The sequence below is a fragment of the Aspergillus foveolatus genome (genome assembly GCF_047715535.1).
Source record: "Aspergillus foveolatus strain CBS 279.81 unplaced genomic scaffold BDW70scaffold_12, whole genome shotgun sequence".
NCBI classification, from domain to species: Eukaryota; Fungi; Ascomycota; class Eurotiomycetes; order Eurotiales; family Aspergillaceae; genus Aspergillus; species Aspergillus foveolatus.
In genome coordinates, this window is record NW_027396076.1 from 511283 (window position 1) to 528103 (window position 16821).

The following is a 16821-nucleotide window of genomic DNA, read 5'->3' on the forward strand; positions in this document are numbered from 1 at the left end:
TCAGCTTCTTTGCACGTCTCTCTACCTCGGGCCCTCGGGTTAATACTCTCCATTCCCTTCCCATGCGTGTAGATGATCATAAGAATGTCAAACGGCCTCTAGGCCTCTAGCAGTCACACTGTCCTGAAGAGGAAACCGGATGGGTCTCCCACCACTTAAAACCATTTAAAAAGGCCGGAGTAGGAGTGCTATGCTCCGGGCCTCGGTCCTCCAGCCGTCAACCCTTGAGTGTCTGGCATTGTGCCCCAGTTTTGATTGAATCGCGCTAGAAGAGATCCACGATGCATCCAGCCTGGTTCGTACCTCACGAACAGGTCTCGTGATCCTGTCCCTTGCTCTGCTTCGCCCTCCCATATCCACAGTTTCCTTCCTTCCAAGACGGGACAAGAGTTCGCAACCCCGTCTAGACTGCATCTCCCTTCCCAGATCATCACACCGGAAACCTCCCAGAAATCTGTCATCCACCATCCATGGATCCCACTACGACTTCTCCATCCAATAGTGCGCTCGCTTCGCCTCCGCGGTCCTCTCTCTTGGCCTCGGTCAAGGCTCGGTGTTTATCCGCAATTCTGCCCAGCAAGGCTCCATGACAATTATTGCAGCGCAAATCGCCTTGGCACCCGTCTCAAGGTTACGCTTGGTTACTCTTACTTATTGAGATTGTTCCACGCTCTGCGTTATACACCAATTGGGAAATGCTATTAACTACTAAGACGACCTCTGGCGGTAAGCCCAAGGTCACAAGACACATTGGAGAATCGCGATCATATCAGAAATAGTGAAATACACATGCGGAAAGAAAATCTACCCCTCAAAAACACAACAAGGCGAGCTTAGAAAGGACGGAACCCCGTGGCCTGCGGCGTTATCCCATTCGCTTGTCCGTAGACAGGAGGTGCTGGCGCTGCTGGACCCTGTGTCAGCATGAGCCTGGATCCGCCTAGAATCGGCGTGTTGTCCTCGTCCTTCTTTTGCGTCACCTCTCGTGCCTTCCGTTCCTCGTTGTCCTTCTTCAGCATCTCTATCGTACGTGTTTGCTCGCAAAGGAAGTTGATCATGAAAGGCATTGTGAAGTCCTGGAGGCCGTGGCGCCATGACAACTCCAGGATTACATCTGGACGGATCAAATCGTAGCAAGCATACAGCATGCCGACATAACATTCGCGGCTGCCAATGTCCACAAACTTTACACAGTTAGCAAACAGTCAAGTGAATCGAAACAAGACTAGAAAACTTACGTAGCGAAGCAGCTCCTCGACAACATCGGGCTTGGCTGAGATGGCCGCCGTCTCGATGGCATCCTTGTAGAGCTTGTCTTGCTTTGACAGTTCTATCGACTTGGCCCAGCGCTTGTTGTTGCGATAAATGTTCGCTGCAATCTGGCGGAAGAAGATAAGATCATGCTTCTCCAGGCGCTGGGCAAGTTCCACGGCGTCGAAGTTGTCGTGGTTATCTACTGAGTCGCGGAGAAGCTTGTAATCTTCCTCCTCAATCAGCAGATCGTTGATTGCGTCGTTGACCGCCCGCTTGTTCTGGGACTGGACGTTCAGGAGGAAAGGCTTAATCAGAGGAATGTTGTCTGAAGCCTGGAAGATGCGAACGACACGGTTCACGTCAATGCGGGGTGTCAGCACCTGAAGCAGATCGGTGAGGAGCAGCGGCTGCTCTTGCAGGTAGAAGTTGAGGGCACGGTAGTATATTTCCAGGTTAGCAACCTTGACGATGATGTCCTTGAAAGAGTGATGCTCCCAAGCATCGGCAGCACGCTCCATCATCGCAAGGGCGGCATTGTCCCATTCGTCGTAGTGGCAGTACAGGAAAACAAGCTCCGGCCATAGGTTAGCCTCCTCGCAGGCCCGGATCATCTTGGGAATGTTGATACGAGACCAGAAGAGCTTGAGATGCTCCATGACACGGTCAGGGTGGTACTTGGATAGAGCAATGCCCAGTTCGGTGAACATTCCCATGTGTGCCCGCTCCAGTCCCAGACCAGCTTCAAGCACAGCAATTAGCTCGTCAAAGTACCCGTTGCGCTCATACTGTCGAACAAGGTCTTGCAACTCCTCCGCGTGCACAATGAGATTGAGACCACAGATCTGGGCAAGGCGGAACTCCTTCTTGTCAACGCATGCCTGGTTGACCTGCTTCCAGACCTTGACGCTGTTGGCCTTACGGGCACACTCAACAGCCGCTTGGTAGTCTTCCAGATGTACCAAAGTGGTGGCCAATTTAGCCCAGTTAGAGATGCTGGTGTAGAAGATCTTGGCAGCCTGGTGGTAGCCCTCCTCATAAGCTTTGTCACCGGAAGCTTCAATGTCAGCAACGTTTGTTGACCGCAGGAAATCTTCAAGTTCTGCGAGCTGATCCAGGCGAGCATAGCAGAAGGCAAGGGCAGTATCAATGGCTGGCTCCCGGAGTGTCTTGCGGGCCATCTTCAGATACTTGACGAGATCCTCGTCCTTGCCGGCATGAGTCGCGGTCTCGATAACCTCATTATAATTGGATGGGTCATTGGCATGGATGTAAGACTCGATGGAATCAGAGACACGAAGGCCGTCCAACTGAGCCTTGGCAACCTTGCTCCAGACATCCGGCAGCTCAACACGCTCGGCGAACTCTTGTGCCCGGTCAATGCTGACAATGTTCTCGACAAGGACATTGACGGCTGAAATGTAGTTGTTAACCTTCTTGTAGATTTCGAACGCCTCTTCATACAACCCGACAGAGATACACATCTCAGCAATCTCATCTGGGCTGAATTCGTTGAGCTGGTGGATATAATCCATGAGACGACCCTTATCAGCCTTGGCAGCAGTAAGCATCAACAGGTTTTGCAAGCTACCGTTGTCGCTAAAAGGCGACGGCTCAAGGATTATCTTCTCGAGAAGCTCAATCAAGTCGCCTGGAAGATCAGCCTCAAGGAAAGCCTTAACGGCAACAGAGACCTTATCGGGTTCAGTGGACTCTGGAACAGCAGTGGCGACAACCTGGTCAATGAGAGAACGGCGATGCATGTTGTTCTCACTCAGCACGAAAGACCATATTTCGGGATCCGCCCTCTCAACAAGGTAACGAGCCTGCGCCCTGTACATAGCGTTCTCGTTCGTGATGTTGATAAGCTCCAAGTCGTTCTGTCCCTTGCGGTAAGCAATGTACGCAAGATTGGGATCACGCTTCTCGCAGTACTTTCCAACAACCAAAGTGTCATACAGATCGTTTTCCTTAAGGAACTTCTCTGGGTTGTTGTTGCTGTCTATGTAAATCTTGGCGAGAGCGTTGTATACCGCCTGCTGCTGATTACCAGTGGCAAGTGTGGCCTCAAGGAAGGGCAGGAGGAGCTTGAGCCTGTTGCGGGTCTCGACCTCGGAAACGAGCTCATCAATGGGAATCACAGAGGGGTCAACGGTGGTCAAAAGGTTCTTGATGATGCTCTCGTCGCAATCAACATCGAGCAACCCGCCAACAACTGCAGGGGTGCGCGAGGGGTTGACACGCTGCACGTAGACCTCGATCGACTTGTACTGTTGGTTCTGGTAGAGGTACAAGACCAAGTCGTGGACAAAGTTGAACCGGTCACATACAGTAATGAGCGGCAACTGTTCGGTCAAACGAGCTTCCTTGAGGAAATTCTTCACCTTCTCAGGGTTGTAGTAATTGCTTTCACGGCAGATTCTCTCAACCTCGGAGATCTGGTTCATCGCAGTCGCAGCTTCAATGTACTTAAAATGTACCTCGGGATCCTCAGAAAGGTTGACGATACTTCCAAGGTAGTAGTAGAGACCTTCGGCGGTGCGATACTTCTCTAGAAGACTGATCAAACGACTAGGTCCGAGAAGGTCAGAGAACTTTGTGCAGATCTGAACAACGGCTTGCAGGTTATTGCGGATGTTGACTTCCAACATTGTGTCCATGCAGTCGAGGGTCTGCTCAACAGAAAGACGGCCAATGAAGTTCATCAGCCACTCGGTACTGAGTTGATCCGTGCGAACAATGTTGCGCTTGATGACGGCAGGGTCGTCAGTGTTTTCTAAGGCTCTTTGGATAAGACCAGCATTCTCGCAGAGTTGGGAAACACGGGGACGGTCGTAATGTGTAAAAATCTCGTTCCCGAGGATGGCGTCAGCGACCTGCGGAGCGTTGACCAGATTCATCTCGAGGAGGCGTGTCTGAAGGTGGCCATGTTCAGGTTTGTTATCCTTAAGAGCATCCAAGAGGAAAGAAGTGGCCTGCTGAACCATGTTCTGGGAAAGGAAAACATCCACAACGCGGTCAAGGTCGATGAGTGCGCCGGACTCTTCGTTGGCAAGCTGAGTCGCAAACTCAGCACCCTTTTCCGGATTCACGCGAACGATGTGTTGGAGGAGCTGTGTGTAATCTGGCTGATATCCGACTTGCTTGGAATATGCAAGGATCTTGTCGAATTGACCAGTTTCAGCAAAACCCGCAATGACCTTGTTGGGGACATTCGCTTGGAGGTAAATGCTCAAGGCTAGGTTCATGTCATAAGGTCGGACAATGTCACCCAGTTCCTCTGAGCTCTCCAACTTGTTTTCACGCATCCACTTCTCCAGCAAGTGCTTTCGGTTCTGCTGGAGGACAGGCCGAACAAGCTCAAGACTCTCATACTTATTAAGTGTCCCCTTATCCAGTAGCATACCGAAGTATTGGAGGATGACAGACATTTGCCCAGTTTGTGGGGCATTTTTGAACTTGTTGATTGTCTCTGGCGTCCTCAGAAATCCCCTGGGGGAATTCGCAGCAATCTTGGCTGCTTCAGGGTAGTTACCCTGGGCAAGCAGGTTGTCAAATTGCTGTTGGTAGAGGTGATCGGCACCCGGAAGGCCTGCCTTAGAAGCCAGCTTGACAGCGAGACCGGACATGGCTGGATTTTCCATCAAGTATTGAACAATGTTGTTTTCGTCGACACTGACAGATAAAACTTGACCCTTGCGGTTGACGCCAACGAGACCGGCAGATTCGGAGTCGGGAGCGGTCGTGAATATTGTCTCACTAGATATCCGGTTCATGAAAATGCAGGTTCCAGTCTCTAAATCGTAGAGGTGAATGAAACCGTACTTGGTGACCAGGTAAACAATATCGTACTTTCGCGACACCTGCATCGCAACTGGGAAGTCGTTGACTGCCTCTTGGGGGAAATACACCTCCACTGCTTTCTTTTGAAACCTGGGGTTAGGCTCCTGGTGGTCGATTTCGGCGATCTGCAGCTTGGCACCGGTCTGAGTCCGCACCGCGAAAGTGAAGAGTTTATGTTCCAGGGGCGAGCCCTCAACTCGGATAGAAGCGAAAGAGGCTGCATGTCCTTCGATGAACTGCGAGATCCCCCGCTCCTTGGAGTATAGCTGCATTGAACCAACGACACGACCCTGCTGACTGCTGATTCCGACGACGACCATCCATTTTTCCTCGTCGTTTACTCGATAGTTGATGATTTGGCAGTTCTAGAATACGATATCATCAGTCCCCGTAACCAGATTTCCGTTCTTTGCTTAAGTGGCAGTACGTACGCTAAGGTTCGGAAGTCTATCAAAGACCTTCAATGGCTGAGTCTGAGTGGGATCAAAAACATCCCAGTGGTAGACTGAGGATTCCGTCACCAATCCCAGACTCTTCTCACTGAACCACTTCCAGTAGACAACGTCATCGTTCATGACCGCAGATTTCAGCTTCTGCTTGGCTGAGAGGTCGAAAATTTGGATTGTCCGGCCCTGCGCCCTGAGAGCAATGATGTTCTTGGACCAGTGCATAATCGCACTGTCCGCGTTGATAGGTCGCTTGATGATCTCATTGTTGTTCTTTAGATTGAGGATGATAACCTGGGGCTTATCCTCGTCATCGAGTTTTTGGCGGACGCAGACGAAGTGATCCGATTCTAGAGTCTGTATGATGTACGAATGTCAGCGTCTATACAAAGCCGCTAATAAGCTGTAACAGACGCGACTCTAGACTTACACACGTATTGAAACCAATCGACGCCGGCTATCAACAGACGTTGCATTAGTAAAGTACACAAGCAAGGGGCGCAGCTGAGTTATAAGAGCTGAGACGGTAGCGTCGACGGTCCGGAGCGGAGGCCGTGGAGCTAGAGCGCAGAAACACATACCGCGATTTCAGCATTCGTCAACTGTAGAACAGACAGCAAGCGTTAGCATCTCTATCTACCCCTATAGAAGCTGTCAGGAGAAAAGGGGCTCACATTAATGAGCTCCGTGAATTTGATGGGAAGAGGAGCCATATTTACAAAGGCCGTAGTACGACCTAACAACCCAAAACGCCACGCAAATCAATCGACTGAAATACAAGGAAGGTGTATGGTAAAAGGGGACGAGTTGAAGGTCGGCGAAGGGAGAGTAAGAAGAAAGAGGAGAAAAGGAAGTGTACTGAGGAATGGAGACAAGAGGTGTTGATTAGCAGGGAAACACTGGGGAAGCGGAAGGTGACCTCAGGAGGTTGCTGAGGTGTCGCTTACCCGCTGTCACGTGCACGTGTCCGGTACCTGAGCTAGTGATGGCCAGTTAAGCGAACGGTGACTCGAGAAGTTGACTGAATCGGAATTTTCGTTTCACTTGAACCAGACGATAAGAGGAAGTGGCAGGATATCTGAGCTTCTCGAGGTTACTAGTGTTGCAGCTGTGAAGCTGAGACGATGGAGCTGAGTCCACGAGCCAAGAACTATATCCGACTCTAATTGAATGCAATCAAACGACGGTGCTGGTATGGGGTGGTCTAGAAATATGGAATATGTATTGATTCGTTGACCTCTTGCGGGGGATGAGTTTAAGTACTCATTGACTTCAGAAAGCCGCTCTGCTGAGAAATTGAATGCGAAAACGAGACTGAGATTCAGATATATACTTGCAGTTTACGACGTGAATTCTATTACTAGCGAACAGCGCCCAACGCCAGAAAACGCAAAGCTTAAAGAGAACTTCACTTTCCCACTTACTAAGGCTACTTGGTTCCATCATGTAGACCCAGGCCAGTATTATATTCTCTCCAATCTCTCCGCTACCTTAGAAGGAGTGACGTCTGTCGTTAGGCAAAGAGCACTCCACATCCAGCTCTCCGACCCACGATACCAAAAACAGCTCTAATGAAGCGACCTCCTTATAAAGATCTACCTGCGCTGTCCAAGGAACCTCGCTCAAGCTTCCTGGTAGAAGCTGGTAACTCGGCATTGTTTAGAATACACTACTAGTAGCCCACCTAGCTGACCAACTTCATATTACAGTTTTATGAAAGAAATTCCCCACGTCACCGTATTCTACCACATCTTAAAAGCGAATCAGAAGACCTCAATAAATAACATATCCCATTTTGTGATCCTCGAGGTGATCGAACAATAAAATCGTTACAAAAACATGTCCTATAAAGCTAAGGCAAGGTAATTTAAAGCCGTGGGTATTCCTTTTCTGTACGTAAACTACCTTGCTACTGCAGTCTAGAAGTGTGACCTGACCGGACACCAAGAGTTTAGTGGTGGAAGAGACGAGTGCCTTGCTCGACGAAGGTAATGCCAAGCTTCTCCGCGGTCTCGAAGACAGGACCGTCATTTTGGCTACCGCTGGGAGCAGCAATGTACTTGACGCCAGAGCGGGCGGCGCGGAAAACGTTGTCGATGAAGGGGAACTGGGAGATGGAAAGTGAGTAAGAGACCATGAAGACATTGTTGGTGGACTTACGAAAGCGTCCGAGGAGACGGCAACCTCGCTCAGCTGCTTGAGCCAGGATTCGCGCTCCTCCTGTGTGAATGGCGCAGGCACCTCCTCGAAGACGCGCTCGTACTCGGCCTGCTCAATCTCGTTACGAGGAGTCTGACCTGAGCACAGCAGGTCAATGGCGTTGCTCTTGTCAGCACGTTTGGTGCCAGCCTTCCACTTGATATTCAAAACACGTTCGTGGAAACGCATCCACCAGTTGTCGGTCTTGTCACCTGCAAGACGGGTGCAGTGGATACGGCTCTGCTGGCCAGCGCCCAAACCGACAACCTGACCGTTAAGGGCGTAGCAGACCGAATTTGACTGGGTGTATTTGAGAGCAATGGTAGCCACGGTGAGATCCCTCAGAGCGGCATCGGGGAGGGTCTTGAGATCCTTAGGAGTAATGATGGTGTTGAAGGTCTTGGAGGGAGAAATCACAACGTCGTTGCGGTGCTGGTTAAGCTGAACACCGTAAACAGTACGGGTTTCCTCGCCAGCAGGCACGTAAGAGTCGTCCATTTGAAGGACAAGGTATTTGCCACCTTTCTTCTTAGACAGGATCTCGAGCGCCTCCTTTTCGTATCCAGGAGCGATGACACCGTCCGAAACCTCGCGGGAGATGATCTTGGCGGTGGTGACGTCCACAACATCGCTGAGAGCCAGGACATCACCAAAGCTGGACATGCGGTCTGCACCGCGAGCACGAGCATAAGCCTGAGCCAATCCAGAAGACTCAATGCCGGCAATATCGTCGACCATGTAGACCTTGCGCTCCTTATCGCTAAGAGGGACACCTACAGCGGCACCAGCCGGCGACACATGCTTGAAACTCGCAGCAGCGGGGTATCCGAGAGCCTGCTTGAGCTCCTTGACGAGGGCCCACGCGTTGAGAGCATCTAGAAGATTGACATAGCCGGGGGAGCCGTTGAGAGCCTTAAAAGGAAGCTTACCCTGAGGCATGCAAGCAGACGCAGGCTTCTGATGAGGGTTGGTTCCGTAGCGAAGAGAGAGGTGTTTCTCGCCGTTACCAGCGTATTGCTTGCGGAAGAAGCCAGAAATGGCGGTATCGTAGTCCGCAGTGTGTTCGAAAGCCTTGAGGGCGTAGGATCGGCGGCTGGTCTCGGTGATCTCACCTGCTTCGAGCTCCTTGAGGAATTCGGGGTAATCCTGGGGATCCGAGAGAATGGTAACGCGGGAGTGGTTCTTAGCCGCAGCACGGAGCAGGGTCACACCGCCAATATCAATCTCCTCAACAGCCTCTTCGATGGTGACGTTAACCTTATTGACGGTTTCTTTGAACGGGTACAGGTTGCAGACAACGAAATCAACCTTGGCGATGTTCTGATCGGCCAGATCCTTCTCGTCGGACTCAATATCACGGGCAAGAATACCGCCGTGGACGGCAGGGTGGAGGGTCTTCACACGACCACCCAGCATCTCGGGCGCGTGAGTGATAGCTGAAACATCTCTGGTGTCCGTCAGCCTCTGGAATAGTCATATAGCCACTAGTAAACCCTCCATCGAATCGACAACCAAAATCACATATACGAATTTACGAACGCCGGTGAATGAGAACGCACTCAACTGGGAATCCCGCCTCCCGAATCATCCTTGCGGTACCACCGGAGGCGAGCAGGCGGACATTGTGTTTGGCAAGGCCTTTTGCCAGGTCCAGAAGACCGGTCTTGTCGTAGACAGAGAGTATAGCTAGAGAAATAATTCGAATCAGTCAGGGTTTTCTTTATTTACACAGCAGTGAAGCCAGGGAAATGTGGATTGTGGGGAAACAAGACCCAAGTCTATACTTGGAAGAGAGCTGGGGAAGTTCCAAATGCAGCTTAGGAAAGACCCGAGAATGATGGAGGTGACGAAAAAACTCAATGGCTTACCTGACTTTTGCTGAGACATCTTGAAAACTGACGGCAATTTTCTGAACCCCAGAGGGAGAAGAGAAGTAAGACAGGGCCGATCAAGAGAAAAAGAAAGGCAAAAAAGATCGGGACAGTCAGGAGCTCCCCCACTCTGATCTACCCCTCAATTATACAATTTTTCGATGACGAACTGTTCACAATGTGATATATTGCAGAGAGTATATGCTTTGAGCCTTTGTGATAAAAGAAGATGAGTTGATTGCACTTTTCTATGTCTTCCTTCGCGGAAAATAGCTTTTATTCCCTCTTTCCTGCCATCGCGGGGCACGCCGCTTTCGGAGCCCTTACATTTTGAATCTGAAGTAATACTCGAGAGCACATCTGCGCATAGTGCGGCTGACTAAAGAAAAGTCTCATTGACGTTATTCACTCGCCAAACACAATCTCACGTGATGCACCGCGCACAGACCACTACGCGCCAAACAAAAACGAGCACCAAAAATTCCTCCCGATTTCCTTTTTTCTTTTCTTCTACATGAACAACGCAAAATTCACATTCTTCAAAAAGCGTTCCTACAAAGGAAACTATCTCCTAGATAGGGACCTATGAAGTACGGAAATCGTCATATAGAATGGAGACAGACTGCAATGCAGAGTATCGATCTTGGGTGCAGTGTCTGCCTGGCCTTAAGGCTCTATGGGAGGGACTGCAATGATTGGTTCTACAGAATTTGGAAAGCTGTGATTCTTCTATAGATCACTCTGTAGCGTAGTACCGTTATGTTAATGTCCGCCTTTGGCTGGGAATATCATTCCAGCCGTGGCGGACAAATGCTGCTTGATGTCTTCAATTTTCCAAACTCGGTATTAAGGGCATTTATCAAAATGAAGGAAGAAGAGGACAGAGCTTTGTCTGGAGACATTTATTCGCTTCTGATAAAAAGCAAGACTGAAAGGCCGGACCTGGATTCAACCCTTGATAGTTTCACGACGAGACCCTCCCGCAAGCTGCCTGCCAATGTTTCCAAAGCATACGCATGCGCAGAAGAGAACACTAGCAATCCACGTCCGAACCGCCATGCTCTCCTGGGTGAGTCTTGCCCCTGGTGTGGCTTCTGTCCCGGGCCCGACCCCATTGAGCGAGGGGATAATGGGGGCTGAACCCTCTGTTGCTGGAATTAGACCAGGCTTAAGACCGAGCAAGAGGCTCATTCCTCCGATAGCGAGGGTTGTCGATAAGATGAAGCCGGTCTTGGTGCGGTCGATAAGGTACCACAGCACAGGGTTGGCCAGGGCTAGTGTTAAAGATGCTTGGGTTGTGGACTCCCAGGGGGTGCGACGCTGTAACAAACAAAAACGTATATGTTAGCTTCTTGGGGTTGGAAAATGTCCATATAACAGGAAAGTTTACCATGGCAAATGCAATTCCCACAAAAGCTCCAACGCTGCGAACCACCGCAGACCAGGAGAGAGCAAGCTCCGCGGAATCATTGCTCGACTGTTTCTCTTGTGCGACAGCTCCGCCTAGATACGAATCCAGCCAGGGAAGCACATTCCCAATGGCAACACCGGTAAAGCCCCAGAATCCCAAATATTCCCACGACCCGTAGAAATGGGTATATTCCAGCTTGACCGGGGTGATCCAGTGATTTTCGTGCAGATGAATGGTAATAATGCCGTAAACGACGCCGAAGGCAAAGAGTAGCGCGCCCCTGATCGTCTGAGGCAGGATAACGCCGCGGAACAAACCGTGGCTGAGACGCGAACGGGTGCGGAGAACAGCAGCAGACTCAGTTCTGCTTCGGGCCAGCGTCGGCTGAACTTTGGGGATGTCTGAACTGGAAGGTTGTACGTCTGCTTCCGTTCCCCAGGCGCTGTCTTCATCGCGAGTGCCTTCAAAGGCTGTCGGAGAGTAGATACCATACAGTGTCGGCGATGTGAGGTTCATTATAGACCCATTTCGACTGATGGCGGCCGAGCCAGGCTCTTTGGGAGTTAGGGTGCCCATGTTCGAGGGTTCTGCGGGAGTAGACGATCCGGAGGAGTCATTGACGCGAAACACGCGCTGCGGACGTGGGCGAAGGAGGCGGGTTTCGTCGTCGGACATGATGGATAGACGTGCTGGCAAAAATAAAGCACTGGGAAGGGTGATCGCGTGGACGAGAAGGTGAAGAGCAAAAAAGGGACGGAGACCGGAGCGGAAGCGGGAGGCCGGGGTGGAGTTGTTGAGCAATGAAAGTTTGCTGCTACCGGCGGCGGACGTCCTAATCGATAACAGGCTGTGGGAGACAAAGGACGAGACTGTTTGACTCAACGTCTAATAGTAGCTCCAGTATCTCATAAGGTTTGCTGTAGTAGTAGTCTCAGAGGAGAAGAAGAGAAGAGGAGAAATGTGTCGCTAAGTGTGGAGCATTGGCACATGCAAGAGCAACTGGGGGAGGACACGATTTAAGTATCAGTTGTCAGGCTGGAGTCTGCTAACAAAATGGAGTGCATTAGTACTGTACCTAGTAATACGGGAATAGATAGACACTTGAAGGTTGCTGGTAGCCAATGCGTTCCTGGCTGGAAAGGTGAATGGCCGTCTCCAGAAATATGATTACTACGGTAGGTATACGGGGGATAAAGCATTGTTGAGCGCCTCGGTAGATCTCTTCAGTTCAACAATCCAGGTCATGCGCGACACGCGGCCAACGAGCGTCGAGGAGTCATTTTCACTCAGCTTCTTTGTTGTCGATCACTACTGCAAACTTTTGGCCTTTTCCAAGCGCCAGCCTGCTGGACGTCATGAGGTTTGATTTTCAATTGCTGAATATTCACACTCTGGGCGATCCGTGTGACGGCAAGCCACACTATGTCACTACTACAGAATTATTACAAAATATAGAAGAGGGTTGCTTCTTTTGGCTGTGCCACCTGGCCCAACGGTGTTATTCTGGGCCAGTCGCAGGGGGTGTATTGACTTCTATTGAGACGCTTGACTATAAATCTAAATAGAAAGATAACAGGGTTTGGTCAAGAAGTAACGAATAAGGTATTGACCCCAGTGGAAAAGCTAGTGCAATGCTGGGTGCAACCAACACAAGGGACTCCAGCTTTTTGAAAGGGCAGCTTCGGAAAAACAAAAGAAAGAGAACGCATTGAAGTCTGTCAGGGCGGGGGTAGAGACCTGAATGGGCCCATTTCCGGTGCTCAATTCCACCCCGGCTTGCCGTTAGCCATCTCGGGCCCCGAAACATCGCTTGCCGGGTAGCGACCTTCCCCGCCGGGTACGGATAAATTATCATCAGCCTCACCCTCGACATCCATTTCGTCAAGCTCTTCATCTTCCGCCTCTTCCTCCTCTTCATCAGATGACAAAGCATCGTCGGCGTCTCCGCCTAAGAAGCTGTCATACCCTAGTTCGGCGTGTCGCGAGACTTCGCGTCCACGGGGCGGGATGTCATCTTCATCGCCGCTACCTTCGCCCAGAAGCTCCCGGTCAATGTCATCAAGACTCTCCTCTCCTTCCAGATCCCCTTGTACTGGAGAGAGGGCATCATCTCGACTCGGTGTCTCCAGCCCAGTGTGGGCGCCAAGAGAATTTGCTGCAGCGACCTTCTCATCGCGCGGATTCCGGCTTCGGTTGCCTTTAGAGCGGGCTGCAGCTGTCTTGGGAGTCGAAGCCGATGGAGTGGACGACGCCGCCGCCGCAGCTCGAGCGAGCTTGCGCTTAGCGTTACGCTGGGCTCGGGCTTTGCTGCTTCGAGATGACACCTTTCCGTCTACATCACCGTCAAAGTCCATTGCTTCCTCTCTTGCCTTCTGGCGTTCTTCTCGTTCCTTTTTCCGGTCCCTTCTCGGTCCGTTGGCATGTTCATAGTCCCACCGGTCTAGTCGTCTAGATGCCTTGCGGATGACTGACAAGAAATAATTCGCACACTCGCCAAAATCCTCTTCTTCCTCTGGATTAGGCAACAGACCTCCCTTTCCCCAGGACTTATCATCATCCGTGTCATAACCATCAGGTAAGTTCTGCAGCAAGCGCCCGTAACGTGCAAAAGGTATTTCAGTTAGTCTCTTGGCACGAAGTAAGCGATACGCTTCCCCTTTCCTCTTGGCCAATATGTACTCAATGCGTTGTCTTCGGTTTCGCTCGACAGCCAACTGGTGTTGGGTGAGTGGGCGGGGTCGTCGGCTTGAACCTTGGTGATGTGGGGAAGCTTCTGTAACGAACCGGTTCAAAATAGGATAGCCTGAACCTGGCGGTGCTGGGGACGCGGCATCGGGAGTGTTTTCCGCCTTTGTCCTCAACACAATGCGCGGTGATGGGCCATCAAGACTGCCACTTTGGTAGGCGTAATCTTCGTCCCTAGGCATCTTCAGAGTGGAACGGATAGATCCATCAGGGTTTCGGAACTCGATGAGATCATCGGAGTCCGCCGCTGCCCTGTATGCATCCCCTTTGTTGCTGAATTGACGAGAAGGAATTTTGGTACCTAAATGTGTTAGTGACGGAGCATGGCATGTATGTGGATTGACGAAGCGCAACATACCAGGCTCCATCTGTTTCAAATATTGGAACTCCCAATACGGCACTAGATAATACCGTTAGTATGAGCTCTTGATAAATCGGCAGAAACATACTCTTTTTCGGACGTTTGGGTGCTCTAGGAGTTGGCTCTTCTTCTTCTAGAATCCCTAGATACAATGTCAGCTACGTTGTGGGGACACAAGGCGATATGTTGGCTTACTTTTGCGTTCCAAGCGCTTCTCTTCCCCGTATTCGATCTCGGATTGAGTGTCAACATTCTCCTCATTCGCCTGGTCTTCGGTGAGGATTTCAAAGGAGGGAACTTTGATCGGTAGACCTCCGGTTCCCTCGCCCTCCAACCCGGGACCGAAGGGATTATTGAGGGCGGCCTCGCGGGAGAAGTCACTCTCCAGATACCACCACATGAGCCAAAGGAAGGCCTTCGCCCGAGATTTGCTGCTTAAAGTTGATCGCATGACGAGATCAAAGAAATCACGGGGCGGGAAGAAATGCATCTCAGACACTTTAGGCGCATATTGTGCGAGGACGAATATCAGGTTTACCGGATTGGTACGGGGAACGTTTTCGCGCTTTATCTTATCCAGAGTATTTGGTTGATCCACATCCTCAGACGCACCCTTGAGGATGGACTTAAGGCGGGGGGCGTCTTGTAACTGCTTGTACGCGTTCGGGTCCTGATGCGCTTGTAACGAAGGAATTGAGTGGTAGGTTCGCAGCTGGGCACGCATTTCGGGAAAGACTGACGTCGAACAAGGTAAGTCTCATGCCAATAATCAATAGTTAAGCAGTAGACATCGGCAACATACAGTTGAGGGTCGTATTCATCCGTCCAAAATTGACCAACAGGCAAACCATGGCCATATTGATCGCCGCCTGCTTATCGCTCTGAAGCTTGTCCTTGAGGATCTTGCTGGTCTTGCTGCTCCTAGCCATAGCGTCGATGTAGATATCTGCAAAATCCATGTTTTTCTGTCCGTCTGGCCAACGAGTGAAGACCGGCGTCTTGTCTTCAAAGACGAGCTTAAGAAACTGATACTGGATATCTTTGCGCCACAGAGGGATACCGTCCTCCTTTTTCAAGTGTCTGATTTTGTTCCCAGAGTAAACCGAACCTATTGTCCCATTCGGTTGGCGTCTCGTGCCGACAGTCATGTTGTGGATTTGCTGCTCATCATGAGGTTCGGATTGCGCAAACGAATCGTCCACGCCTGCGCTTTCGACATCAGCCATTACGTATTGGAGCGGCGGAAGCGTCGATATAAGAAGGATTAAATATTTCGTTAAAAGTTAATGAGAATGATGTTTCCTAGCGACGTTCTCAACCACACGCCCTGGACTAGGTCAACGGGCAGGGCAGAAATCCGAATTGCTATAAAGCGGATGGAGTAGATTGAATCGATGGACGAATGAGCGCGAGGGATATTGGCGGTAAAGGCCAATCAGGGATGAAGAAAAGGGAAGGAGAGAAAATGATGGCGGAACGAGATGGAAGGAGATGGGTGAAAGGGGAAATGGAGAGTAAAGAAGAGCCTGGAGCGTGAGCTGGGATTGCTGCGTGAGTCGCTGGAACGCGACTCTCCTTTACTCAAAAAGTCCCGTACAGCCGCTCCAAATTCATTATGGTACATCAACGCCATGCGAATTTTACGGCTAGTATGCCGAGATACAGTAAATTTCATGCACGGATCCTAAGCCAATTCACAAGAGGCTTTTACATACTCCATACGTATGATCTACGCTACATACATACTACAGCATTCAAAGACAACTCGTCAAACATCAAACTTTTTGTAAATTGCGACTAGCTCCTTCTCGAAACCCAGTTCCATAGCAAGCCGTCTTCGGCAGATCGCGACTGACATGCAATGATAGATTACGCCGTTCAACCACGAAGTGCCAGCGAAGAAGCTCCCAGCAGCCTCCACGGATCCGAGTAATGATCATAACATAAGAGAGATCCCGTTCAATGTCAGCCTCCACAAGACACCTGTAGATTTTGGTGGAACCAGCAGCAAGCTAACGCCAGATATAATGCAAATAATCCCTTCTCTCTATCACCCATCCGTCATGATTTCGTGTGCCACTAATTTGTAGACGTGATGTGAAGAACCAATACTCGGCGAAGAAGGCCCTAGGTCTTCTCGTGAAAAAGAAAACAAAATGAGAAATGAGAACACACGAGGCCCTGGTTCCGTAGATGTCATCTTTTGTCCCGCAAGCCTTTCACTGCGCCAGAAATGACCCATTAGAAGTTGAACATGAGGATGACCTAGGTCAGAGAAGGAGGTATGGTTTCGAAAGAAAATATAGGAACCATATTCGCGAATGAAACCAAAGGCGAGAAAACGAACACACCCCCCTTGAGAGGAAACCGAAATCGATAAAAACAACTCTATGTAAGACACGGTCGATGCAGTTGCTGTAGCACCAAGCAGAGGAAAATCATAAAATGCACTTCGCTTTACACGAAAAAGTCGGATAGCCTGCTCGGCACGCGTCATCAATCTCCATATGGCCACCTGAGAACAAAATGGGTATCTGGTAGAAGCGGTCGTAGGAGAAAGTCAACGCAGTCTATGATGTTCATGCAACTTGGCTCGAGAACCCTCGACCACGACTTGAAACAATCGAGAGTCGAACAACGAGCCCAGACCACATCGAAGGCCATGTCTAAACAAAAAAAAAAAAAAAAAAAAAA

At 50.4% G+C, this 16821-nt stretch overlaps 5 protein-coding genes across 5 annotated transcripts; all 5 read right to left on the minus strand.

Moving 5' to 3' along the window:
* Positions 1-182: 182 nt before the first annotated feature.
* Positions 183-6428, minus strand: BDW70DRAFT_132398 (clathrin heavy chain). Its single transcript, XM_073736155.1, has 6 exons — positions 6215-6428; positions 6122-6142; positions 5971-5997; positions 5526-5897; positions 1239-5459; positions 183-1184 (listed from the first exon to the last, which is right to left on the minus strand). The coding sequence occupies exons 1-6, from the start codon at positions 6251-6253 to the stop codon at positions 834-836; spliced, it is 5031 nt and encodes a 1676-aa protein (XP_073598113.1). The 5' UTR covers positions 6254-6428; the 3' UTR covers positions 183-833.
* Positions 6429-7216: 788 nt separating this feature from the next.
* BDW70DRAFT_132399 (phosphoribosylaminoimidazolecarboxamide formyltransferase/IMP cyclohydrolase) lies at positions 7217-9811 on the minus strand. The gene is made up of 4 exons (XM_073736156.1): positions 9608-9811; positions 9299-9425; positions 7701-9186; positions 7217-7647 (listed from the first exon to the last, which is right to left on the minus strand). The coding sequence occupies exons 1-4, from the start codon at positions 9624-9626 to the stop codon at positions 7492-7494; spliced, it is 1788 nt and encodes a 595-aa protein (XP_073598114.1). The 5' UTR covers positions 9627-9811; the 3' UTR covers positions 7217-7491.
* Positions 9812-10155: 344 nt separating this feature from the next.
* BDW70DRAFT_132402 (INSIG family protein) lies at positions 10156-12139 on the minus strand. Its single transcript, XM_073736157.1, has 3 exons — positions 12097-12139; positions 11001-12020; positions 10156-10930 (listed from the first exon to the last, which is right to left on the minus strand). The coding sequence occupies exons 2-3, from the start codon at positions 11694-11696 to the stop codon at positions 10559-10561; spliced, it is 1068 nt and encodes a 355-aa protein (XP_073598115.1). The 5' UTR covers positions 11697-12020; positions 12097-12139; the 3' UTR covers positions 10156-10558.
* Positions 12140-12498: 359 nt separating this feature from the next.
* BDW70DRAFT_132404 (putative INO80 chromatin remodeling complex (Ies1)) lies at positions 12499-15688 on the minus strand. Its single transcript, XM_073736158.1, has 4 exons — positions 14930-15688; positions 14323-14862; positions 14216-14269; positions 12499-14166 (listed from the first exon to the last, which is right to left on the minus strand). The coding sequence occupies exons 1-4, from the start codon at positions 15351-15353 to the stop codon at positions 12782-12784; spliced, it is 2403 nt and encodes an 800-aa protein (XP_073598116.1). The 5' UTR covers positions 15354-15688; the 3' UTR covers positions 12499-12781.
* A 207-nt stretch (positions 15689-15895) lies between these two features.
* BDW70DRAFT_132405 (uncharacterized protein) lies at positions 15896-16817 on the minus strand. Its single transcript, XM_073736159.1, has one exon. It carries the CDS (start codon positions 16622-16624, stop codon positions 16178-16180), a length of 447 nt encoding a protein of 148 aa, XP_073598117.1. The 5' UTR covers positions 16625-16817; the 3' UTR covers positions 15896-16177.
* Positions 16818-16821: the final 4 nt, after the last annotated feature.